Raw genomic sequence first — 26,903 nt, 5'->3', positions numbered from 1 at the left:
GTTTCCTGTGCCTTGTGTCAGCAGCGTGGGCTTGGTGTCTGCTGCAGTTGGGAATTCCCAGCTTTGCCCTTTGGCTGGGGGTTCTGGGCTTTCCTAGTGATCACACCCAGGAAGTCAGAGATGAAGCAAGTGTTCGGTGAGAGCCACAGCCCATCACATCGGTGCCCCACTGCCCGGCTGTGCCACTTTGGGGAGCAGCTGCACCCTGACCTCAGGGGTTGAGACTTCTCCTGCAGCCACTGCCCAGGGCCCTGCCCTGCACTGCCCAGTTCCCAGCACCCACATTTCGAGTGTGGCTGCCATAGATTGTCCTTTGGGTTTTCACCAATAACCTTTGGATGTGGATATGGCATTAAAGGATCACTTTGTCTTTGCAATTGCTGGGCTCGTGCAAGCTTTTGGGGTGGGCACCCCAACCCCACAGACCTGTCTGTGCTGGGAAGAAATCATGGGGATGGAGCCACTGGAATGATGCAGGGACCCTAGAAAATATTTATACCCTTGTTTTCTAGGGACAGATTGGTGTCATTTCGTTTCCCTCCATCCAGTTGTTTGGGATTGTCATGCTGCCAGGGTGTGCAGGATGCTCCTTTCCAGGCAGGAGTTGGCAAGGACAGGTAACCCTGCCTCTGAACAGACATTTCCATGAAGTTGCCTCGAGGTCTGTCATTGCTGCTTACCTGGGACAGCTGCAGAGGCCTGTAATTGTTGGGAGAGGCTGTGGGCGGCCGGATAGGAATCTTGGAATAGGCGGCTGCCCTCCCGGCAGGGAGAGCCTGGCCACCCAGGAGGGAGAGGAGGAAGACAAGGAGAGAAGACAGAAGGAGAAGACGAGAACGATAGGGAAGAAGCAGGGACCTCTGTGCAGCTGAGTGCTATAGAGATGGTGAGTGATTTCACATCAGACAAGGGGTGTACCAAAAAGATTTACTGGGAAAAAGCCAAAATGCATTCAAGGCGGTTGTTTTTTTTCACAAGGTTCATAAAGACTTTGTGGTTCTGGCTGTGGGGAAGGCCAGATGGGCTCAGCAAGCACCCTGGGGGACTGCTACCCTGTGGAGTGCATAGGTGAGCTCTGCCCAGACCCCTGTGTGTGGGAGGGTGTGCCAGAGGACGGGCTGTGCCTGACAACGGACACACCAGAGAAGGGACTTCTCCAGTGGCATTGTGGCAGCCAGCCCTGAGCTGCCATGGCTCTGAGCCATGGCTCAGTGGGGTGTGGGTTTGGCCCAATCCTTACCCCACTTCTGGAGGGTTCCCATGCCCTCCGAGCTGGAGCTGGGCAGGAGCCGGTGGGATGGGGTGAGCATGAGGACATGGAGGAGCTGCAGGGTGGGGCCGGGAGTAGCTGCCACGAGGAAGGGCTGCGGGTGGCACGGGGAGGAGCAGGAGCCCTGCCCAGCCCCGAAAGCCCCAGCAGATTGGAGATGTGCCTTTTGCACGCAGGATGTGTCACCTGCCTCCCGAGTGGCCGCTGCATTTCAGCACAGCCCTTCCGACTCACCTGGCTGCCGGGGAGGATGCCCTGCCTCAGCGTAAGAGCACCCTGTCCGTGCGTGTCGCCTTGCCCGGGGATGCTGGGCTGGGCTGTCCTGCAGCAGCCCAGCTCAGCTGGAGCTGGCTGGGCTTTTACTGGAGACCAGGTGGGTCCTGTCTCCCTGGTTTCCATGTCCGGGGGTGTGAGGACTGTCACCGTGCTGTCCTTCAAGTGACAGCATGCTGCCACTGAGGTCCTTCATGGGGCTAAGCCTCTGTGGGCTCTCCCATCATGCCACTGTCCCACAGGCATTCCTTAGGCTTGTTTGGCTGTGGAATAAAACTGGTTCCCAGGTCCTGAGTGGTTGAGGAGAAGGGACTGTTTGGGCTCCAAAGGGGCAGGCAGCAGTGTGTGGTACCAGCTCTTATGCTGGGTGGTCGCAGGGAGGTGGATTTGGATTTCTGGATCATGGCCCCTTGGCAGAGCTGGTTGGGAATTTTACAGGAGAGGGATGCTGGGGCTGAAAGCTCTGCCGAGCTCTGACCTGACCTACTGTGAGACAGCACATGGTTTTATAAAACAAGATGTGGGTATGACGTGGTCTGAGCTCTCTGGCAGGATTTACTGAGGCTGTATCATGTCATGGGCATCCCTTCTGCTCCATCTGCGGATGGAGTTGGACGTGAGTGCTGTGGCAGTGTTTGTTTAGAGCTCTGCTGTGCTGCACTTGGCCAGGCTGACAGCATCAAATCTCCTCTCCCTGCAGGAACAAATACTTTTTAGTGGTGTGAGGCATCCTAGGGACCCTGTGGTGCCTCACGCCCTGCAGCTTCAGCCCAGGGACAGGAGGGCACCAGTGGGGCTGGGGATGCCTCTCCCTGGGCACAATTGCCACCATCTTGGCATGATTTTGGATGAGTCTCTGAGCCCAGTCATTAAAAATACCATTTTCTGGAGGCCCTAAAAGGCAAAAAATTTAAAAAAGGCTGTTGTGTGATAGGTTCTGGTGATACCCAAGCCTCTGTGTGGTGTTGGCATCACTGGGCCCTGCAGTGAGGCACTGGGCTGCTGTCCCTTCACTTGGGCATGTGGGTCCCTCCCTGCACCCTGGCATGGAGGTGCTGCCCTGTACCTGCTGTGATGTGGGGACTGTCTGAACCAGGCAGTACAACAGGCGCAGTGCTGTAGCAGGTTATCAAATTCTGAATCAATTTAGAGGGGCTTTCAAGCTCCAAAGGGTTTGTCAGTTGGGTTCTCAGTCTCACATCCTTGGTAAAGCTCCCAGGAGCCTTCATGTTGAGTCCAGAAAGGGGTGGAAGGTGGATGTTCCCTGACACACACTTTATTCTCTGTGCTGACAGCAGGACTGCCAATAAAACAACTTCTTGTTGTCTGTGGTGGTTTGACGTGCTGCGCTAAGAGCACGTGGAGCTCATCCCAGCCCACCTTCCCAGAGCGCTATGTGAACATGACGTGTGGCTTCTTGCAACCAGTAAATAGTATTTGGGGAATGAAAAGAAAAACAGAAAGGTTGGTTTGTTATTCTTAGTGATATATGAAAGAGCTGTCAACTCCATCTTAAAATCATGAATCCCTGGGTATTCCTGGGACAGGGCAAAGGAATGCATCCTGCAGTATTTTTTCACTTGGAACGACCATTTGGCTCTTCTTGGTCTGAAAAGTTAAACTTGGGCTGAGCAACAAATTAATGCCGTCTCTTAGTCACTGTCTGGCCGGGATGGAAACACTTCTCTGACCTGGTTTATCTGCATATCCATCCTGATGGCTTGGACAGGGCTCACTGTTGGCTGCCTGCTCCTTCCCAGGGCGCTGCCGGCTCCGGCGCCAGCGCCACGTGGTGCCGATGATGCGGGGGCAGCTGGGACGTGGAGCTGCTGGTCCTGATCAGGGTCTCAGGGCATGAGAAGAGGTGCTTTCTAGAAGGTTCTTATTTTTTAGGTTTTATTTTTTTTGTTTTATTTTGTAATGATTTTTATTAGATTGGTAGAGCTGGAGAAAACAATTTCTTCTTCAGACTGCTTCTTCATAGAATGGATTGGGTTGGAAGGAAACCTAAAGCTCAATTTGTACCAACCCCCTGCCATGGGCAGGGACACTTTCCACTGTACCAGGTTTCTCCAAGCCCTGGCCTTGAACTCTTCCAGGGAGAGGGACTGGAAGCTTCAGACTGGTGACAAGAGGTCTCGGTGCCTAGCCCTTGGTGGGTTTAAAAACTGATGAAAGATGGGCTGTAGCCCTCATTTTCATCTCCTGGCCCATCTTTCCATCTCCTCGCCGTCCTTCCTATCTTCTTGCCTCCTGCTGTGAGCAGTAGCTCCACAGGTCTGGTGGAAGAAATATGGAGCTGCTGGGCCACTCACTGTGTCTTCTGTGAAGGAACTCCAAACAGGAGAGAAAACTTGAAAAGACACCACCTGCACTTTGTGCATTGTTTGTGTAGTTCAGGTGAGGAACCACCAGCTTGTTGTGCGGTTTCAAACATGACAACACATTCCTGGGGGCTTGGGAGTGTGTGGCCAGGTTCAGGGTCACATCCTGCCTCCCATGTTTGTGTCACTGGTCCCTTGCTGCTGTGCCCCAGCCCACACCAGTGCCATGTGCCCATGCTAACAGCATTGCTAGTGCTGTGTTGCATCTGCAGAAATCCAGGAAAAAGGAGGATTTTTATCCACCTCAGATCCAGGGGAGGGTAAGGGGGAGCTTGAGGCTGCCCATGTGGGGTTTCCTGCGTGGTTGGGTGCTGTGGTCAGCACCCATATCCCTGGCTGGGACTGGAGCACCTCCACAGGGGTCAGGCTGAGAGCACCCTGCCTGGTGCTAGCCGTGCCCTGAGGCATCCTCAATCCTCTGCTGCTCAGGGGAGCCCAGGCAAGATGGGCTGAAAATTAATTTAAAAACCCCCAAGGAAGAGATGATTTCCTAGTGCCAGCCAAGAAACGTGACACTGAGCAAATAGCAGAAAATAAAACAAAAATAAAGTTCACATTGGATTTGGAAACGGACATTTAATTTGCAGCATCGATGGTGTCTGCGTGCAGAAATCTTGATTTCAGCCTGGGTCTCACAAGGCAGAAGTCCCTGTAAATGATATTCCTGTGTGCACGTTCTGGAGCCCTGTGCCATGTCGTTAACAGAGCGCTCCTTCTGGGAGTACATTCTTCCCTCATTTTCTATCCCCATACATTAAATTGATAGTTTGGGGGATTACTGCTCTTTCCAAGCTCACATGGGTGGAGTCCCCTTTATATGGCCATGCTGGTATGTAGTGAATTTGAATTGGCGCAGCAGAAAACTGGAAAATTTGGAACAGATAACTGTCTCCTATCTTTATATGGGAACATCAGAGTTCCTAGCTTTATTCTGGGGTTCCTGCCATTCCAAATATAATTTATTCTTTTATATAACTGTTTTCATATGATACACTCTGAAGAGTGGATAATGGCTTGGGGAGGATATAATAATTTTTTTCCCCCTCCAAGGCTGTCTTCCCAATTAATGAGATTGAGAACACGTTCCAAAAATCTATTTTTCCTCTCTGGGCTTTTTCTAATGTACTCAATTTATTCTGTAGTGTGTCTTGTGCGTCCTTTATGGAGTTTGATTCCTAAATATTTGGTGGTGGTTGGCTGACTGGAGCCTGTGTAAATGCTTAGGGTACGGATGCAGTTGTGGGAGCAGTGAGGGACTGCTTGTCCCAGTCCCTTTCCACTGGGGAAGGTGGACTTGGGGACATAGCAAGGTCATCATTGTCCCTTCCTTACTGCTGTCCTCAATCTTCCTACCAGATGGGGTGGCTTTGTAGGAAGCCGTGTGCTTTGTGGGGATGGAGGGCTATCCTCATCCCCTGGCTCCTTCTTCCCTTCTGTCTAGATGAGAAATGGTTTGCCAGGACTGAGCCAGTGCCTGCATCCCTCAGGAAAGGCTGTTCCAAGAGAAATCTGCAAAGCTCCAGAGGTTCTTTCTTCTTAAAGCCTTGCCTGTAACCAAAATAGGCAAAGTTCTTTTAAGTTTTTCTCTGCTCACATTGGTGGTGCTCCCAAAAACCTGTGGCTTATTATCCTGGAATCATAGAGTGGCTTGGAATGGAAGGGACCCGTCTTGAAGGGACCTTAAAGCTCATCTCATTCCACCCCCTTCCACGATCCGAGGTTGCTCCAAGCTCCATCCAACCTGGCACTTCCAGGGATGGGGCAGCCACAGCTTCATATGAATTTCAGAGAGCTTGCTGCTCTGATATGGGTTAGTTGATGTGTTACAAGCTCTATTTAAACAAACAAACAAACACTTTTGACATGAGAGTAAAAGTGCATTTTTAGGCCTAGAGGAGTTTCCTTGGGCCAGTGAATCCCCACTCCCAGGAATGTGGCACAGGGGTGCTCAGAACAGACCTTTCAGTGTTACCCAGGTAGTGAAGTGGTTCCTGTTGTGTCTGTGCTCTGTATTGTGGAGCTCAGGTCCTCTCTCTGAGTCACATCTGTCCCTGTCCTGACCAAACAATATTTTAGCTCCTATTGCCTTGAGATAAAGCTGAGGCAGCACCCCAGGAGCACACTGTAGTCTTCTGTAGCCCCATCAGCTCCCCGGACATGAGCAGTTCAGGAGGAGCAGCTTTCCCATGCATTGGGCTCAGTGCTGAGTACTGAGGAGGAAGAGGAGGACGATGAAGAGGCCAGCTGTGAGGAGCATCCTTGTTTTGTGGTAGGCATGTCATTCTGCAAACAGCCTTGCTTTTCCTCCAGGGCTAGGAGCAGTTAAGGTAATTTTGTGGTGGCAGCCACATTCCTGGGAGTGGGGATTCACTGATTTACACTGGTTGAGTCAGATGCTCTGTGACCTTTCGGGAGCCACTTTCAGGGCCAAAAGCATGAGAGAACTGCTCTCCAGTGGTGCTTTGAACTCTGGGTGGATGTTGTTGACCAGAGAGCTGTGGTTGCCCCTGGAGCCCTGGAAATGTTCTAGGCCAGGTAGGACAGGACTTGGAGCAATCTGGGACAGTGGAAGGTGTCCCCGCCCATGGCAGGGGGTGGGATGAGGTTTAAGGTCACTTCCAACCCATCCCAGCCCTGTAGAATTTTGTGCCTTGTGCGAGGGCTGGGTTCTGTTCATGTCCCTGCAGGTGTCATGTGTGCTGTGGCTGTTTATAACTTGTGGTGGGTGACCAGCCAAGTCCCCTGGATCCCGGCTCTGCTCAGATCCTCCCATTTTCGACGTGTGTTACCCCAGGAGTGGTTTGGTGACAGAGGACACTTCCTGAGGGTGCTGTGCTTTGTTGGTCCTGGCCATGCCCACTGAGAGGACATCATTGCTGCCTGCTGGGGAGGGTCTGTAGTGCTTAGGCTCCCCTGTGGGGCAGCAAACCCCAGGCATGGAGGTGGGACCTCACTGTGGTCCTCCTACATCTGTGCCTTGTCCCTCTCGAGGGGCTGAGGCTGCTGGAGGAGAGGGACATTCCCACAAGCTTGGTTTTCCAGGCAGACTGGAGGGGTTCCCCAGTGCTGGGGGTGCATGAAGGCAGCAGGAAAGCCAAGGGAGAGGCAGAGCTCTGTCCAAGGAGAGGTGGGGTGGCTGGAAGGACAGCAGCGATGGCATAGGACCAGCAGCCTGGCTCTGCAGTGGGGTAGGGTCACAGTGGGGGTGTGGTGGCAGGTCTGCTCCCTGCCCAGCTACGCCCTAGTGGCCAGCACCCTTGGACACCCCCTGACAGTCTCCGGGGGACTCTCATCCTTGTGCTGCTCACTGGGCCCCTGGGAGCCTCAGGGAAGGGGCTTGCCCAGCCCGAGCTGCAGCTCTGTGTCCTCTGTCAGAGGCTGCAGCCACAGGGCAGCAGCCACGGGAGGGGAAGGGAGGGATGGGAGGGCAGGGAGGGCACCCTCGTTTGCTCCCCACGCTGTAATTAGCTGGGCAGAGCTGCTGTCAGGCTGCTGACACCCAGGCAGGCTGCGGGCACGCAGGGCCGCGTGTGAAGTGCACACTGCAGGACAGGGTGTGGTTAATTAGCTGCAGGTCCTTTTGAGCTGCGAGTTTACTACGCAGATCTCTCTTCTTTTCCTGCTTTTTTATTTTTTTAACCAGTGATGAAAGACAGAACTTCACCTATAAACCAGTATAAACATGTAGGAGGATGGAAGTGTTCAAGGCCAGGGTAGATGGTGCTTGGAGCAAGCTGGTCTAGTGGAAGGTGTTCCTGCCCACAGCAGGGGGTGGAATAGGATGAGGTTTAAGGTCTCTTCCAACCCAAACCAGTCTGAGATTTTATGACCTGGTGTGCCAAAGATTGAAAAATAACAAGACCATTTGTAATTACCAGGCAGCACATGAATGCAATTATGAGATCAGGCAGCTGACATCCCCAAAACAAGGCAAAATAAAAAACCCACCAGGTTTTAGCAGGAACACAGGCCCAGCCACGCTCCCCTCCAGCACGTGCTGTGCTCAGGCCTTCCCACTATAAATAGCAGCGAGTTCAGCTCCACAGCTCAGCCCTGATCCTGCAAACACTTAAGCCCAAGCACAGCTCCTTCCCGACGTGCTCCAAGCTGCTGTAATAGTTTGCAGGCTCTAATCATGAAAAAGAAGGAAAAATAAGGTGGAGAAGGGAGGTGTGCAGCCCACCGGCCATGGGTGACTGCAGCCTATGCCTGCAGCTCCCTGGCACATCCTGCACCCCCCCTCCCTGCCACTCTGGAGCGCTGGGTGACTGACAGCACGGGGCCAAGGTGCCCAGGCCTGTGCGTGCCTGTCACTCTGGGTGCTGTGGAGCTGGCAGGTTTACAAGCTCCCGTGGTTTTGCCAGTAATTTGACAAGTTCTTCCATCCAGAGAAGCAGCAAGTGCAGGGTCTGGCTGTGGCGGCCCTGGCAGGGCTCCGGGAGCTCCTTCCATGGGGAGACTCCAGCACAGAGCCTGTGCGTGCCTGCGTGGCCGTCTGTGCATGAATGAGTTCCTACAGGCATGCAGCAGTACAATAGGAGTGGAGAAAACAAAGTTTCCTGGATGAGCTCTCAGTAAAGAAATGCTTTGAAGCTTGGGTCAGCCTTAGCGTGGTGTGAGCTGCGAGGGGTTTGTGGGTGAGCTCCCCTTGGCACGGGGAGTGTGGCTGGGAAGAGGCTCAGCTGGGGAAAGCAGGGCTGGGTAGATGCTGCAAGGGGTGGGAAGGCAGGAGGGAGTGCAAAGGGACTTGTTTAATGAGGGTGCTGGCAGATGCTCATGAGCAGACTCGCTTTTCCTCCTGCAGGAAGGCAGGCTGGGGTGGGGTTGGTCCTCTCTTCACGGCTGACAAGGAACCCCAAGTTCCTTGAGGGTCTGTGCTGCAGGCAGCCCAGTTTTGTGGGTGTTATTGCTGAGGGAGGGAGATGGTGGGGAGTGGGGGGGTCCCTGGAGCCATGCTGTCATGGCTTGTGGAACCAGGGCCTGGTTCCTTCCTCCTGCTTCAACACAGTTCCCTGCTCCACTCTGCAGTGCACCTGTAGGGGTGAGCTCCGAGCTGGAGGAGAAGAAGAAACAGAATTAATGATGTTGTGAAATTTGACACTGTTCTGGTTGGCCTGGCCCTGAAGAATGTACAACCTGTTGTCAGGGCCAGGCTGAGCTGTAGACACATGCTTTGGAGTGAGGGGCTGGTGATGTGGCTGCTGTCCCAGAGAGCCCATCCTGTCACGGCCCTGGGGCTCAGAGAGAGGCTGGGTGGGGATCACAGAATCATGGAATACCCTGGAATGGGCCCACAGGGACTGGACCCAAGTTGGACCTAAGAGCTGGACCCAAGTCCAGCTCCTGGCCCTGCCCAGACTCCCCAACAACCCCACCATGGGCAGAGCCGTGCAAGCACTCTTGGAACTGTGGCAGCCTCAGGGCTGTGCCCCTTCCCTGGGGAGCCTAGCCTGTGCCCAGCATCCTTTGGTGGTCACCCCACCCCACCCAAAGAAACAGGTTTATGTTTGTATTTCAGGCCCTAGAAAAACACCAAGGCCTCCCCTCCTGGGTCCCAGCTGTGGGGATGAGTGGCAGAATGGCCACCGAGCCTCTGCTGAGCTGAGCTGGAGCAGGGTGGTGCTCACCTGCTCACACGTCCTGGCATTGTGAGGGGCTGGGCTCGGGTTGGTGTCCGAACAAGGCTGTGGCAGCAGGGAGACACTGAAACAGCCCCTGTTCCCCGCTGGGTCTGTGGTGTTTTGGGCAGGTGCCTGGAGGACACCAGGAGCTCCCCAGCTCCGAGTGTGGGGTTTGCTGCTCTGCTGGGGGGAGGGCTGCAGGGCCTTGCTTCTGTTCTCTGGATTGCTTCAGTGTACCGTGTGTGCATAGCTGTGTTTCCCTCCTCCTTCCCCCCTCATTGGTCCAAACTCCATTTTCTCTGGTTTCCAGCTTGTTTTTCACCTTCTGTTGGACTCAAAGCCCAACTTGGTTGTGCATCACTGCCCCATGTGCATGCACGGGGCTGGGGCTGTCTGCAGGCGAGTGTGAGAGCTGGGTCAGGCTCCCACTCTGAGATGGCTGGGATGGGGTAGCTGTGGAAGAATGAATGTGCTGGAGCCATTGGCATCCTCCCTGGCCGGGTCAGGTCTGAGGGGGATTGCCACCCCCTCCTCAGATCCTTTGCATTTGAGGCAGGAATAGGCAGGGTGACAATGGTGAGAGGCTGGGGCTGAGGGCTGACACCCCTCCCCATGGTCCCACGGGTGCTTTGGCCTTGCCAAAATACCATCCTCTGACAAAGATCCTTCTCTGATTGCCAGAGGGTTGTGTCCTCTTCTGTCCTTTCCTTGAGCCAGCCATTCTCATCTGGGCAGCACTGCCTGCCCCACCTGACCCTTCTGCTGCCACCAGATTAATTTTGCTGGGTCACCCACACTTCGTTAAAACACCCCACTTCTCCATTCCTTGTGCTTCATACTTCAGCACACAGGCAGGATCTGCTCTCCATCCAGGATGGCCTTTGGGAATCTGGACTGTCCCCAGCTTGGTGGCCTGGAGCTCCTTCCAGGCTGCCACCCACACTGGACGCAGGAGTTACCTCTGTTATTTTCAGCTCAGCAATCTGGTTCATCCAGCCTGAAATTCAAGTTTTAGGATTTGAGGGTTCATCTGGCCTCAGCTGGTGTTTTGGGGCTGCCTGGGCCTATATTAGCTGGGGGCCCTGGCAGTGCTGGGGCTGTTTGAGGAGTGCAGTGTTAGGGGCAGGTGGCAGGTAGAATGGGTGCTGGAGTCCACAGAAGGGAGGCAGCATTCCCAGAGCCCTTTGGCTCCTCAGCCAGCCCTTGCCAGAGGGCTGGAGGGAGATGGGGTGCGTGGAGTACCCAGCCTGGCCCTGCTCCAGCCCTTGCTTGGGGGGATGCTGTGAGCTGAGGTGGGGGCTGCCATCTCCTTCCTCCTCCTCCTCCCCCCAAACAACCACTCACATCCCAGGCTCTGAATTTTATTCCCCTTCCGACAGTCAGGCATCACCTCCTGATTACTCATAACTGCAGCATGTTGCAGATACACAGAGCCTGGGGAATGGCTGCACCTGGGAGCAGAACCACCAGGATCCAGGGTGACAGCCGGGAGAGATGGGGGGGACAGGCTGTGCAGTCATGGTCCCCAAACCCTGCCCTGCCCTGGAGGGCCAAGTACCTCCTGCCTGTGCCCAAATCCCCCTGGAGTCTGTCCAGCCCAGCTCCAAGTGCAGCTCAGGGATGCTGAGGTCCTGGCAGGTGAGTAGGTGACAGTGGCAGTGTGGCAGCACAGCCTGCAGCCAGCAATGGCTTGTGAGCTTGTTTTGCAGAATCCTCTTCCAGCATGGAAAAATCAGTCATCCCTCAGTTTTCCTCTGGTTTGTTTGTGTGGGCATTGATTACGCTGGGAGTTACTGAGCCAGATTTCATTGGAGTGACTTAGAAAGCTGCCACCTGTGAGCAGCCACCCGTCTTTGGGGATTATTTTGGTATAGTTGCTAAATAATTGCATGAGGCTTCTTCAGCCTTGCTAATAGCTTTGTTCTCCCAGGGACACTGCCTAGAAAAAAAGATGAGCCAAGATTATGCTTGGCAACATTTACAGGAGGAAAAAGTACAACAGGATTTATGTCTGCTGGCAGGAAGAAATAAATAAAACAATACCTCTGTCTTAGCCCATCCGTGAACATCCTTGTTTCCAAACCCAGGTCTGTAATCTTCTTAGCATGGCTGAATTTTGAAATTCAGCACACTCCTTTAAATCACTCATCATTTCTGTCTGCAGCATGTTGTGCTAAGTCTGACTAGGGACCAGCAGGGCTGGCTCTGGAGATGAGCTGGCCTACGGAATCTGTGCTGCTACCTTACCTACATTGTGTAACTCACAAAATTATTTAGTTAGTGCCTGAAAAGTGAAGTTGAACAAGAAAATTGAAGCATTCCTGTTGGCCCAGATTCATAGAATCAAGGAATGGTTTGGGGCAGAAAGGAGTTTAAAGCTCATCCTGTCCCACCCCTTGCCATGGGCACCTTCCCCTATCCCTGGTTTCTCCAAGCCCCATCCAACCTGGCCTTGAAGACTTCCAGGGATGGGGCATGCATCATCTGGGACAGCACCCTTGTATCCCACCTTTCTCTCCTGGCCCTGCTGGGGCACTGGAGGGATGTAGCACATGTTCTGGGAAGTTTTGGTGCTGCCCTGCCCAGTGCCACGTGCCAGGGCAGCAGGGGCTGCTCCTGCCCCCACAGGCGCCTCTATTCTGCCCATGCCCACAGTGCCTCGCCTCGGTGTTTCAGGATGAAAGGGTGGAGATGGGTGCAAGCCTCGCTTGAGGTGTTTGCTTTAGAAAGACAAGCTGATAAAAATTATTTCATTAAGGGACTTAAACTGTGCTTTCTCAGGCCTGAGTCATCAGTGAAGTGAGCAAGTGAGGAGCAGCAGTGGGTCCCGGAGGGTGACTCACGCTGCAGCGTGGGGCTCACAGGGACTCGGAGCTGGGTGATGCTCCTCTCCCTCTGTCTCAGGATGGCTGGGGCCTCCCAGCACCCTGAGCAGCAGCAGGAGGTGTCTGGGAGTCTGTGAGGCACCCAGATTGTTTTGGCAGCTGAGCCACACTGTAGTTGCACCTCTCTGCCATCCCCAGCTCTGCCTTGATGCACAGGAGCCACAACCAGTCACTCCTCCAGAAGTGACTCCTCCAGACCATCCAGGAACAGAGCATGCACAGAGGCTGGCATTTAAGCTTTTATTCTTTATTTGCATTGATACAAGCCTGCAGATCCCCTCTCAGTCCTGGAGGAATTGATCTTTCCTCCCAGAAGGCACAGGAAAACACCAGGCCACCTTCTGCTCTTCTGCCTCTTTCAGTTCCTAGGCTTCAGGAACAGTCAGGAAAAGAAAAGCCAGTCCCAGTTCCCAGTAAGGTCAGGACCTGTCCCCTCTACACTGGTTTGTTTAGTGAGTGCTGTAAAACCTGCTCTGTCCCTCCCACTTGGAGGTGCTGACAAATCTGCTCAAGCCCAGTGACAGGATATTTTTTTCTAAGGTCCAGGATGTGTGTTCCCTTTGCCTGACTCTGCTTCCTAACATCCCACCCTTCCCTTGGCCACTTCTCCCGTATCTTCCCCTCTGGTGGATGTGGCTGAGACTGTGATACCTGGTGGGACTGAGGTGGCACTGGTGGCACTGTCCCAGTCCTGCTGCTGCTGCTGTCCCTTTGTGTGTGACAGAACAGCGGGCAGTGCCCATGGCCAGTCCTGCCCACAGCCCGCCCCATTCCCTGCGTGAGTCTTCATTAACTAATCCCCCGATGAGGAGGATCTTCCCAGGCAGGGCTCTGAGCTCTCTCAGTGCTCCAGTTCCTACCAGGATGTTGTGATGTCCCTGCCCTTGGAAAGGCCTCCAGCAAGCTCTGCTCCATTCACTGGTGGTTATTATGCTTTCCTGGATACTGTCCCAGAGCCCTCTGGATCCATGGCCACCTTGATTTTGTGCTTGCTTAGGAGAGAAAATTGCAGCAGGGTGGGATTGACCTGTGCAACTCCATCTGCCTATTGGGCATGGTCCTGTTCTCTTCTGGAAAGAGAGTGAGGAGGCAAAGGGCTGTGCCTGAGCAGTATGGGGAAACTGAGACACAAAGTGGGAAGAAATGTCTCAAGGGCAGACTTTGGGGTGGTGGTACAGCCACCAGCTGATCAAAGCTCCCGGTCTTGCTCCAGGCCCAATTCCTTGGACATGTTGCTGAAATTCTGCTTTTCCTGCTTATTTGCTATTATCTTCATGAGCATTAAAATTAGTAATTTTGGCTGATCATTGATGTAATCACTGCCCAGTTTATTGGTGGGGTTTTTTTTAGTCTCTCTGCAAAGTTCGTTCCTCATTGTTTTATCTCAGATATCTAAAATCTTAGTTTTCCACTGGCTGTGGCATTGGTGGGAGCTTTTTCCGTGGCTCCACTGTGGCTGGGTGGAGGGTCTGGCTATGTGAGGTGCAGGTTATCCAGATGTTGTTTCAGTGGCATTGAGAACACTGTTTGTGGGTGATTTCTCCTCAAGTATCAGCAGTTCTCCATTATCCCTACTAGCACAGAGAGCAGAAGGAACTGAATTTGTTGTGGCTCATGAACTTTGTTGAAACTGATCCATCCTCCCCGGACGCTTTGGGTTTTGGGTGCAAGTTTAAGGAAGTAAGGAAATATCATATGGGAATGCTGTGCTGTAAGGGGTGGAGCTGTTCCTGGGTGTGCTCTGGGCCGGCAGGACAGCTCCCATCACTCAGTTGCCCTCACTCACCCTGAGCAGTTTCTGCTATCTCAGGAATGCACAGAGTGGTTTGAGAGATATGGGGATCTCCTGGAGATCTCTCAGCCCAACCCCCTGCTCAGTGCAGGATCACCTACCCTGGATGATCCTGGACACCCAGGACCATGTCCAGTGGATCTTGGATGTCTCCAAGGATGGAGAATCCACCACCTATCTGGGCAGGTTGTGCCAGTGTTGGATCAGCCCAATTTGGTGTCTGGCCATTGATTCGTGGGGCTTTGCTGCAGCTCCTTGCTGCTGTGGGGTCAGAGGAGCAGCAGGGACAGCCAGGGGCTGTCCCCATCTCCACTCGGCGGGGCTGCTCAGGGCTCCTCTTGCATGCTGACAGCACCAGGGCAGGGGACATCTTAGAACCACAGAAGCACAAAATCTTCTGAGTTGGAAGGGACCCACAAGGATCATCCAGTCCAAACCCTGGCCCTGCCCAGGACATCCCAACAATCCCACCCTGTGACTGAGAACGGTGTCCAAGCACTCCTGGAGCTCTGGCAGCCTCGGGGCCCTGCCCATTCCCTGGGGAGCCTGGGCAGTGCCAGCACACTCTGGGGGAAGAACCTTTTCCTAAAATCCAACCTAAACCTCCCCTGACACAGCTGCAGCACTTCCCAATGAGCTTCTCACCCCAAAGTGAAGCTGCTCCTTTGTGTGCTCCAAGCTCTACCCGCAGGCCTCTGTGTGCCCTGGGCTGAGCACCAGGATGTCACACACGCAGATTGTCGTACCCTGTGCCATGGGGTGGCTGCAGCCTCCCCACTGCACCGGTGACTAACCAACGTCTCCGTGCCATGGAGAAGGTCACCCATCACTGAACCACATCCCCATCCTGCTGGCGTGGCCAGAGCTCCCTTTTGGTTATGTTTTGGTGACAGTGGATCCCTATCTGTTTAAAAGCCGGGGTCCTCCTCTCCCTGCTGGCTTTGGTGGGGGCTCTCTTTGGCTTTGGCTGGCAAGGGGAAGCTTTGGGATTGCTCTTGCGAGCCTGATTAGCATTCGGCCCCGCTGCTCTCTGTTTTGAGTTGGAGCTCGCCATTGCCTGGCAACCACAGAGCAAAACTCCAGCAGCCGCCCTGGAGCCCAGCGGCTCCTGCACGCACCGACATGCGGGGACAGGGACGGCGGCGGGGCCACCCTGCTCTGCTGCTCCCTGCCCTCTACCCCACAAGGTGCACGGCCAAGGATCATCCCCAGGACGAAGAGGAGGAGGAGGAGGAGAGGGCTGTGGCAGTGCAAGAGCTTTGGTGACAGCTGGGTCTGGTGGGTCTGTGTCTCTCTGTCCCAGTGCCGCCTGCCATGGGCATCCCCCGGTGCTGGGCACAGCTTGCCCATCCCTCGGCACAGCAGGTACCATGCTGTGCTCAGGGAGCTCCTTTCCTGCACTGGGGCCTCTGAGCAGGGCCAGGCCCTGCTGCGGGTGTCTCTGGGACAAGGTGTGTTGGGGACAGACTGGGATGTGTGTGGGGTACGTGGCCCCATCCTCACGGCGTGCGGAGCTGCACACCTGTTCTCTGTTTGTGCCATGCACACACCTGGCCACGCACCCACGGGGGGTCTGTGCGGTGCCCTGCACCCCAGGGGCCCCATGGGGAGGCTTGGCCTCACTGTGGTCTCACAGGGACCCATGGCACAGCCCATCTGTGGCTCTCAGACTTTACTCCATCATGCTGGGGGTGGGGTTGGAGGGACAGGAACCTGAGCGAACATCAGGGCTGTTGCTGCTTCCTATTTTGCATGTGCTTGAGGCCTGATGTAGTTTTCCTGGTAGAAGAATTTTGTTGTCCTGCTCCTGGCAGAAAACTGTGGGCCTGGCGCTCAGCCCCTGACCTGCCAGAGGGTCTTTGCAGTGGTGGTGGCTCAGCCCCACCACCAAACCCTGCACTTTGTCCTCTTTCCAGCTGGGTGGACTTGACAGGACTTGATTTCCCTCCTGACACAAGGTGCCACTTTTCTGCAGGAGACACAGACATGCCTGAGTACATTGAGTTCACATCTAATGCATCCTCTCACCTCTAGTTTAACTCTCTATTTTTACATCTTTGATGCTGTGGGTACTGCCTATAGCTGGAGGGCCAAGCTGTCCTGTCCAGCCAGTACTTAAGACCCATCGGGCAGGAAAATAACAGACACCTGCCTTTCAGTACTTCCCCATACATCCTCATCAGTGATCAGGGCTTGGCAAAAGATTAAAAAAATAAATACATCTGTCTTTTGTGTCTTGCAGAGCCTGGGGTCGGCAGACAAGAAGGACTTTTACCAGCCAAAGTAAGTGCCAGTAGCCGTGGTGAGTACTTGCATGGAAATTCCCGGCTGGTCCATATTACCCAGCAGCTCCATGGCTTGCTAAGATTAGACATTTCAGTGTACAAGAATAGCTGCTGCAATTACACAAGTGAGAGTAACAGTGGAAGGGCTGTCAGTCATGCTGGCTTCAGGGCATATGCAAATCCTTCCATCAGGTCAGAAGAAACCATGACAGCTTGACTGAGCCTGGGCGACAGAGCTGGGAGAGGGGGGTGCACTGGTGACCTTTCCCACCTCAGGCTCCCTCTGCTTCTGGTTTGCACAGCTGAGCTGCCTTGGAGAATGGAAGGATTTCACTGTGTGTCACAGCAGTGCATCTCCCACAGCTGCCGGTGCCTTTGTCTTCACCCGCTGTGCTTGGTGCAGCTCTATGAGCTGCAGGGGGAGATGAGGGCAAGGGGACTTTGGAGCTATGGACATGAGAAAGTTACTGCAAACCACTCCACCAACACAAGCAGTTGACTGCTTGGTGTGTGGATTAGGTAACAGAATCTTGCCACAGCATGGCACCTTCCAGGTAAGAAGGCTGTGCTTGCTGGATGGACAGGTTTGTTCCCATCATCATTTGGATAATGGCAAACTCTGTTAAAAGCCCTGCTGAGAGGTTGGGTTCTGCCCTAGCACTGCATTATGTGTTGTGCTGCTGAGCACGTCGCCTGTGGGACCTTGTGTTGTTCCTGCTTTGCTGGGGGAAGTGAAGGTCTTCAGGTTATCACCTTTCTTCTGAAAAAAAACCAAACCAAAAAACACAGGTGGAATTGAAGTTGTGGGACAGTGCTCTGATGGGCAGGATTGTCAAGGGAGCATGGCTTTGGACAATTCAGAAGGAATTGGGTTGAGAATTTCTCTTCCAAAGCTCACTGTCCTGCTCTTGCTCAGTCTTTGCTGCTTTCCCAAGCATCCCAGCAGTGTAAGCAGCATGGCAGCATCCTCGGTCTGAGTCAGGGTTGGCCTCAGAGGGAGCAGGTCCAGGGCTGACAGGCTGTGTCAGGGAGTGTTGTATAGATCTGCCTGCTCTCTGTCCATCCTGGGAGAGCGAGTGTGGGGTGTGTGTATGCTCTTCAGTTGTCTGCTGATTCCTCTTTATGCCACCAAGAGTTTGTAAAACTCGGTGCTGGTTTCTAGGTTCATACTGAGCAGCTCATCAGCTTTCCAAGACCACAGGCAGATAAAGACTTCTGGAAATACAGAATATCTGTTTAATCCTGCATGGCTTTCTGGGAGATCAGAGGAATATCACAGGAGATTATGGAGTCATTGTGGATGCCGCAACAACATGAACACACATTAGGCAAAGAGTTCATGGTGGTGTTTGTGTGACCTCTCCCAACAGCTGTCCAAGATTTTGGTGCTCCTGAGTGTAGTGCTGTGTTTGTGAGGAGTCTGACAAGCAGGTTTAGAATAGGTTGAAGCATTTCCCATGTCTCAGTTCCAGCTGAAGCTTTGGAGAGGCTTGAACTAGGAGATTTGGAGGAAATCTTTAAAGAGCTCTTACTGTTCAGATTTCCTATCGTTTTCTGTGGTTTTGGTGGTCAGGAGCAACAGTTTGTGATGCTGTATTTAGAACTAAGCTCCTCTGAGAAATGAGGAGTGTTTCTCTACCTTGAATGGGACAACATGGTCTTCCCATCTCGCTGAAGGTGTGGAGCTCTGGGTCAGAGTGGGGTTGCTGGTGCTCTTGTAGATACAGGATGTTTTATGGGAGTTTGTTTCTCTGTGCCACGAGGCCACAGGATCTCCATGGTTTGGCCCAGCAGCAGTGCCTGGTCATAACACTGTGGCTTTGGTTAATGCCCAGCCCATTTACACTCCTCAGTGGCTGTTTTGGGGTTGTGATGGGTGAGTTTGTGTCCATGATGTGGCCTAGTACCCCTGCCCCTATCCCATCTGGCTTTTTGATCCAGCAGCTCATGCCACACCGTGCCTGTTGGAACCATCTGCAGGGCTGGACCAGGTGCTCTCTATGGAGCCCTTCAGTTTCTGGCAGGGCTGGAGCTCGTCTTCCTCAGCAGACAAGGGTTGTGAGAAAATGCCAGAGGTTGGGTGGCCCTGCTGAGGACTTGAGACAGCTCGGCTCCTCTGCAGCAGCTCCACAGCTCAGATTCACAGTTCCCTGAGCCCTGGGCGAGGTGGTGGCGAGCAGCCAGAGCATGGGAAGAGCTGAGCCCAGCTGTGGTGGTTCCTGGACACATCTGTGCAATGAGGGTGGGGAGCTGGGAGAAGTCTGGCAGTGTGTAGCTGGTCCTGCAGCTCCCATGTGCCAGAGCAAACTTGACTGTGCTTCTGCTTTTCCTTTTCCGGCTTCTGAGTCATTGGCTCACCTGCCTCCAAAGCCCTGTGGGAGCAGGGTCAGAGCCATCCTGCTCATGTGTCAGGCTTTGGGACTCTGACACAGCAGGTGTTGGTCCTGAAAGCAGAAAAAGGAGACACACATGCCAGAAATCTCAGCAGTGAGTTTTGTTACTGCTTGTCCTGGGAGTGACTCCTGCTCCGTTCTTGCCGTGTTCAGCTCTCTCTAATCAGGTGCCCTCTTCCTCAGTGGATAGCAGACATTCCATCTGCTGAATTTCTTTGTGTCCCCTGCAGTGACTCCTTTCCTTCCTTTGTTGCCTCTTCCCCTCAGAAATGGAAATGTGTCCTCACCTCACAGTTCCCATCAGTCTGTCTCAGGCAGCAGGTGGGTGTTTCCTGAGTTCCTGGAACATCCCAGTGCTGATCAAGGGCATGGAGATGTGTCCACCCTTGCCCATCAGCCTCTGATGGCCTTTCCCCTCCTCCCAGTCCATCCATGAGGTACAGATCTCCCCAAGATGCAGTGAAAGCACACAGGGAGGTGTAGTGCAGGTGGACCTCGGCTACAGGAAGTCAGAGATGCCCAGAATGGAGCTGCTGTCTGCTCTGGGGGATGTGCTTCTGCTTGCAAGGGCTTCAGTGATGGTGCTTATGGATATTCTTGTAAGAGCTGGCCCATGTCAGGAGCTGGGTCTCCTGGTCTTTAGTCTGGAAGGTGATGTTCCCTCTTCCATGGTAAATGGAGGGATGCAGCCTGAGTCAAGAACACTGAAACATTAATCTTAAGAAAAGTTACATCAACTGAGAACTGAAAGGGGTAGAGACCAGCCAAGGAAGGACCAGCAGTGGCACATAAAGAGCTCCTGTAGCTGAAATACCTGAGAAAGGAACCTGGCATGTTGGGAATGGCCACGAGTGCAGCTGTTAGTCAACATGTGCACAGGTATCCTCACCTGCACTGAATGCTTCGGCCGTCCCACGTGAACAGGTACAGGTGCCTTCCTGTGTTTCCAAAACAGTGTGTTCAGATGTCAGAATGGTTTATCCTGACCTAGCAACTCTCATCTGATGCAGTTTGGGCCCATGCCTATCCCAGTGCAGCCCAGGCTGCAACTTGGCTCTGTCTGGGATCTGACCAGAGTTTGTAGAGATCGGGGAAGAAACATGGGGTGGTATCAGTCCAGCCCCTGAGCTGCTCACTCCTTTGCCACCCCACTTTTGGAAGATGCTGATACAGCTGTAATGCTGTTAGAATATCCAGGCTTCCACAGGTCCTTCCAAATTTCTAACACAGGGCCCTGACTTCTCTGTCAAGGCAGCAAGGAGCAACTGGCTGAGGACCCAGGGGCGAGGACACCATGCTCAGAGACAGGGATAGGCTTTCCTGGGACAGGAGGTAATAACTCTCCTGACAGGGCTGGGTGGAAGTCTCTCGACAGGAACTGAAGTTGTCTGGTGTGTTCGCTAATTGCCCCGGCACATATTTGCTCTTCAGTGTCAGGAACTCATTTTCTTTAAAGCAGAAAGAAATGTTGGTAGTAATGACACTCATAAACCCCCTAGCAAATGTAGACTGAAATACCTGGGCTTAATAAAGTGTCACTGCTTCGCAGTGGGAGCTGCCCTCGTTCCCCCCGCGCTGCTTAGCTGTCAGGGAGCCGTCACTCGGGAGCAGGGAATATCTGCCAGACACTCTGAGGTGTCAGGAGAGCAATAGCTGTAGTGACAAAATGCTCTCCATTGATTCTCTCCTCCTGTCCCCTGGCATGGTGGCTGTGCAGAAGAGACTGGCTGTCTCAGAGTGTGCCCTGCAGCAGCAGGATCCCACAGGGTTCCACAGGATCCCACAGCAGGAGCCCACAGGGTCCTACAGGATCCCACAGCAGGAGCCCACAGAGGGATCCCACAGGGTCCCACAGGATCCCACAGCAGAAGCCCACAGGATCTCACAGGATCCCACAGGATTCCACAGCCCTTTCAAGCAGGTACCTCGTGGCTCTGGCTCCAGCTGGGATTAAAGGCTGCCCCTACCCTCTGTCCTGCAGGCTCAGATGTGCAAACACGGGAGGAACCTTTGAAACCACCTCGCAGAAAGCAGCAGCTCCTGTTTGTTTTGCCTCAAAGTCATTACACAGAGCTGTCTCCGCAGCTAATTCTTTGCCACCTGGCCCTTACAGCAGAACATTTCATCTCCCAGACTCCAATCTTGCCCTGCCAGCACTTAGATGAAAGTGTTTCCTTGCTGAATCATTATCTCATAAAATGTTGGTGGTTTTAAGGCTCTAGAAATCAGTATTTACATTTTGGAAGCATTAAGGGCCATCATAATAAGCATGATGTGTTCCTAAGCCAGGGTCTCATTTCAGTGCCTCCTTCCCTCAGTCATTATTGCTGTAGTAATGATGATAATCACACACATATAGGCAGTGTTTGACTTCTTCTGTGGTGGCTGAGAGTTGTTCAGCTGGGAGCTCAGGTTCCAAGTGCTGAGCACAGGGAGGAGGATCCACATGGGAAGCAGGGAGAAAGAGATGGTGCCAGTGACACCAGGGAGCTGTGGGGTAGGAAAAGCAATGCCAAGACCACCTGTCCGTAAAGGATACTCATTGGGATACTCCGTGATGCAAGAAACTGTCCCAAAACCACCAGCACAGGTTTTGAGAAAGCTCCCAGCTTTGGTTGTGGGAAAGGATGAAACACCATCACCAACATCTCTGGTGGCAGTGGGATGGCAGAGCTGTGGAGGGTGAAAGAGAAATGCTGGAGTCTGTGGGGTGGGTGCTCTTTGAGCAGGTGCAGTTGGAGGCTGAAGGGGAGTGTAGCCCTCCAGAAGGGGTCATGAACAGGGTGTCGTCACTTCAAACCCCAAATCCTGTCCAAGACAGATCTCTGGAGAGTTGAGGAGTGATCTCCCTTACACACAGCATATTTAAAGAAGATTCTGTTGCTGGTTTGGGGTATCCTGGCAGTAGGGCTGAGCCATTGAAACTGTTTAGCAAACTCATAAAATATTCCCCCTGGAGTTTGGCCAGTGGATTCAGTCTGAGCTTCAGGCAGGTGGAGGGGCTTTAATACTTCGGAGTGCAGAGAAATGAAGGGAATCCTGGAAAGGCACTTTGGAGAAATGTGGTCATATAACAAATGCCAGTCTGGGAAGGGGGTGCAGAGCTGACCCTGAGCAGCCTGGGAGCAGGGAGTTAGGAGAAGCAGGAATGAGAAGTGGGAAGCAGCAGGGAGCTGGGGATTAGCAGAAGTGGGAATGAACTGAGGGGTATCTCATGCCATGGCAGAGGTTTGCTCTGGATATTTGCAGTGGGTACAGGAGTTCAACTCATCTCCTGCCTGTTCAGAACAAGCAGGTCCAGGCTGTTCCTCTGGGCTGTGGAGGAAGTTGGAACAGCACCGAGGAGGAGCGGTGCTGCCAGGGATCCCACAGGAGCTCAGGCACGGAGGAGCCATCACCCTGCGGCTGTGCACTGTGGCCTCCTAGCTCCCTGCCCAGGCTAACAGTGCTGCTTGCTTGGGAAGCTGGAAGCTGGTACCAATTTGTACCTGGGGATGAGGGCAGGGGCCCCTGCAAAAGGCCTGGCTGTCCTGGAAGTCCCCTCCCGACTGCAGCCTGGGAGGGCAGCACTGCATTGTGTGTGTCTGGGAGAGCAGCACTACATTATGTGTGCCTGGGAGGGCAGCACTGCATTTGTGTGCCTGGGAGAGCAGCACTGCATTTGTGTGCCTGGGAGAGCAGCACTGCATTTGTGTGCCTGGGAGAGCAGCACTGCATTTGTGAGCCTGGGAGAGCAGCACTGCATTGTGTGTGCCTGGGAGAGCAGCACTGCATTTGTGTGCCTGGGAGAGCACCACTGCACTTGTGTGCCTGGGAGAGCCACACTGCACTGTGTGTGCCTGGGAGAGCACCACTGCACTGTGTGTGCCTGGGAGAGCCACACTGCATTGTGTGAGCCTGGGAGAGCCACACTGCATTGTGTGTGCCTGGGAGAGCACACTGCATTGTGTGTGCCTGGGAGAGCCACACTGCATTGTGTGGCCTGGGAGAGCCACACTGCATTGTGTGTGCCTGGGAGAGCAGCACTGCATTTGTGTGCCTGGGAGAGCACACTGCATTGTGTGTGCCTGGGAGAGCCACACTGCACTGTGTGTGCCTGGGAGAGCCACACTGCATGTGTGTGCTGGGAGAGCAGCACTGCATTTGTGTGCCTGGGAGAGCACCACTGCATTTGTGTGCCTGGGAGAGCACCACTGCATTTGTGTGTGCCTGGGAGAGCACCACTGCACTGTGTGTGCCTGGAGAGCCACACTGCATTGTGTGTGCCTGGGAGAGCACCACTGCATTGTGTGTGCCTGGGAGAGCAGCACTGCACTGTGTGTGCCTGGGAGAGCCACACTGCATTGTGTTTCCTGGGAGAGCAGCACTGCACTGTGTGTGCCTGGGAGAGCACCACTGCATTGTGTGTGCCTGGGAGAGCAGCACTGCACTGTGTGTGCCTGGGAGAGCAGCACTGCATTGTGTGTGCCTGGGAGAGCCACACTGCATTGTGTGTGCCTGGGAGAGCCACACTGCATTGTGTGTGCCTGGGAGAGCAGCACTGCACTGTGTGTGCCTGGGAGAGCAGCACTGCATTGTGTGTGCCTGGGAGAGCACACTGCATGTGTGTGCCTGGGAGAGCAGCACTGCATTTGTGTGCCTGGGAGAGCCACACTGCATTGTGTGTGCCTGGGAGAGCAGCACTGCATTGTGTGTTTCTGGGTGAGCAGCACTGCATTGTGTGTGCCTGGGAGAGCACCACTGCACTGTGTGTGCCTGGAGAGCCACACTGCATTGTGTGTGCCTGGGAGAGCAGCACTGCACTGTGTGTGCCTGGGAGAGCACCACTGCATTGTGTTTCTGGGAGAGCACCACTGCATTGTGTGTGACTGGGAGAGCAGCACTGCACTGTGTGTGCCTGGGAGAGCCACACTGCATTTGTGTGCCTGGGAGAGCACCACTGCATTGTGTGTGCCTGGGAGAGCCACACTGCATTTGTGTGCCTGGGAGAGCAGCACTGCATTTGTGTGCCTGGGAGAGCAGCACTGCATTGTGTGTGTGCCTGGAAGAGCCACACTGCAATATGTGTGCCTGGGAGAGCCACACTGCATTTGTGTGCCTGGGAGAGCAGCACTGCATTGTGTGTGCCTGGGAGAGCACCACTGCACTGTGTGTGCCTGGGAGAGCAGCACTGCATTGTGTCTGCCTGGGAGAGCAGCACTGCATTGTGTGCCTGGGAGAGCACACTGCATGTGTGTGCTGGGAGAGCACACTGCATTGTGTGTGCCTGGGAGAGCAGCACTGCATTGTGTGTGCCTGGGAGAGCCACACTGCATTGTGTGAGCCTGGGAGAGCCACACTGCATTGTGTGTGCCTGGGAGAGCCACACTGCATTGTGTGAGCCTGGGAGAGCCACACTGCATTGTGTGTGCCTGGGAGAGCAGCACTGCATTTGTGTGCCTGGGAGAGCCACACTGCATTGTGTGAGCCTGGGAGAGCCACACTGCACTGTGTGTGCCTGGGAGAGCCACACTGCATTGTGTGTGCCTGGGAGAGCAGCACTGCATTGTGTGTGCCTGGGAGAGCACACTGCATGTGTGTGCCTGGGAGAGCAGCACTGCATTGTGTGTGCCTGGGAGAGCACACTGCATTGTGTGTGCCTGGGAGAGCAGCACTGCATGTGTGTGCCTGGGAGAGCAGCACTGCATTGTGTCTGCCTGAGAGAGCACCACTGCACTGTGTGTGCCTGGGAGAGCAGCACTGCATTGTGTCTGCCTGGGAGAGCACACTGCACTGTGTGTGCCTGGGAGAGCAGCACTGCATTGTGTGTGCCTGGGAGAGCACACTGCACTGTGTGTGCCTGGGAGAGCACCACTGCATTGTGTGTGCCTGGGAGAGCACACTGCACTGTGTGTGCCTGGGAGAGCACCACTGCATTGTGTGTGCCTGGGAGAGCACACTGCATGTGTGTGCCTGGGAGAGCAGCACTGCATGTGTGTGCCTGGGAGAGCACACTGCATGTGTGTGCCTGGGAGAGCAGCACTGCATGTGTGTGCCTGGGAGAGCACACTGCACTGTGTGTGCCTGGGAGAGCAGCACTGCATTGTGTGTGCCTGGGAGAGCAGCACTGCACTGTGTGTGCCTGGGAGAGCAGCACTGCATTGTGTGTGCCTGGGAGAGCAGCACTGCACTGTGTGTGCCTGGGAGAGCACACTGCATGTGTGTGCCTGGGAGAGCAGCACTGCATTGTGTGTGCCTGGGAGAGCAGCACTGCACTGTGTGTGCCTGGGAGAGCACACTGCATTGTGTGTGCCTGGGAGAGCAGCACTGCACTGTGTGTGCCTGGGAGAGCAGCACTGCACTGTGTGTGCCTGGGAGAGCAGCACTGCACTGTGTGTGCCTGGGAGAGCCACACTGCATTTGTGTGCCTGGGAGAGCCACACTGCATTGTGTGTGCCTGGGAGAGCAGCACTGCATTGTGTTTCTGGGAGAGCAGCACTGCATTGTGTGTGCCTGGAAGAGCACCACTGCACTGTGTGTGCCTGGAGAGCCACACTGCATTGTGTGTGCCTGGGAGAGCACCACTGCATTGTGTGTGCCTGGGAGAGCCACACTGCATTGTGTGTGCTGGGAGAGCACACTGCATTGTGTGTGCCTGGGAGAGCACCACTGCATTGTGTGTGCCTGGGAGAGCCACACTGCATTTGTGTGCCTGGGAGAGCAGCACTGCATTGTGTCTGCCTGGGAGAGCACCACTGCACTGTGTGTGCCTGGGAGAGCAGCACTGCATTGTGTGTGCCTGGGAGAGCAGCACTGCACTGTGTGTGCCTGGGAGAGCACCACTGCATTGTGTGTGCCTGGGAGAGCAGCACTGCACTGTGTGTGCCTGGGAGAGCAGCACTGCACTGTGTGTGCCTGGGAGAGCACCACTGCACTGTGTGTGCCTGGGAGAGCACCACTGCATTGTGTGTGCCTGGGAGAGCAGCACTGCACTGTGTGTGCCTGGGAGGCCCCGCTGAGGACTGTGGCTCTGGTGAAGTCTGGATGAACATTACTCTTACTCATTTTCCTTTTTGTTGCTCCTTGGGAGAGAGTGCCCACCCTGGGCTCCTGTGCCCACTGCGCCCAGAGGATCATGGTGGGATGCTCTGCACACAGAGTGGGTCCAGAGGAGGCCACAAGGATGCTTCCATGGCTGGGCCCTCCGCTCTGGAGCCAGGCTGGAAGAGCTGAGGGTGTTCAGCCCGGAGAAGAAAAGCCTTCAGCGGCACCTCATTTCAGTGTTCCAGTACTTAAAAGAGATTATTAAAAAGAGAGTGTGTGTCTTGTTTACACGGACGGAGTGATAGGACAAAGGGGAATAGTTTTAAAGTAAAAGAGAAGATATTTAAATTCAGTATTGGGGAGAAATTGTTCCTTGTGAGGGTTGGGAGGCCCTGGGACAGGTTGCCCAGAGCAGGTGTGGCTGCCCCTGGATCCCTGAAAGTGTCCAAGGCCAGGCTGGATGGGACTTGGAGCAATCTGGGATAGTGGAAGGTGTCCCTGCCCATGGCAGGGGGTTGGAATGAGATGGGCTTTTTTTTCCAACCCAAACTATTCTGGATACATGGTTTCTCAGGACACAGATAACCTGGATGGCATCAGGACCCTTGATAGCCAGAATTAAATATGTTGGCCCAAGAAAGGTTTGGACAAGGATTTGGTTTTAGTGGTCCCTGGAGCCCAGGGGACAGGAGGAGGAGTTACTGGGGCTGGCTGAACTCATTTCATTCTGCACTGGATGCACAGGCCATGGGAGCACTGGACCAACCCCAGGCCCTGTGCCTGTTCTCCCCTGGAAATGGCCCTCCTGCACCTGGTGTGAAATAAAGTTTAGGGTTTCATTGCTTCTCTACAGCTTTAAATGTGTTAAGTGAGGTTGCAGTGTAGGCTCTTACTGTGGCAGCTGTCATAAAAACTTGGAGGGCTTTTTTCCCTGATCCCCCAGCCCCTTTCTTTACACCAAAGCAGGGTTGAATTTT

General features: G+C 54.2%; 1 protein-coding gene across 7 annotated transcripts in view; it reads left to right on the top strand.

Annotated features, from left to right (window-relative positions):
• LOC103817964 (ankyrin repeat and fibronectin type-III domain-containing protein 1-like) overlaps nt 1-26,903 on the top strand; it is a 248,524-nt gene that overhangs the window by 153,802 nt on the left and 67,819 nt on the right. For 3 of the 7 annotated variants that reach the window (XM_050979881.1, XM_018916204.3, XM_030229683.2), the window contains one exon: nt 16,468-16,508. In XM_050979881.1, coding sequence (XP_050835838.1) covers nt 16,468-16,508 — 41 coding nt within the window. Of the gene's footprint in view, nt 1-715; nt 887-1,452; nt 1,644-16,467; nt 16,509-26,903 lie in introns of those variants that run through there. The other 4 variants (XM_050979883.1, XM_050979882.1, XM_018916206.3 and 1 more) reach the window with 3 other exon arrangements.

This window comes from Serinus canaria, chromosome 14 (assembly GCF_022539315.1).
Source record: "Serinus canaria isolate serCan28SL12 chromosome 14, serCan2020, whole genome shotgun sequence".
NCBI lineage: Eukaryota > Metazoa > Chordata > Aves > Passeriformes > Fringillidae > Serinus > Serinus canaria.
The sequence above is the reverse complement of the archived record's forward strand: the minus strand, read 5'-3'. Positions and strand labels throughout refer to the sequence as shown.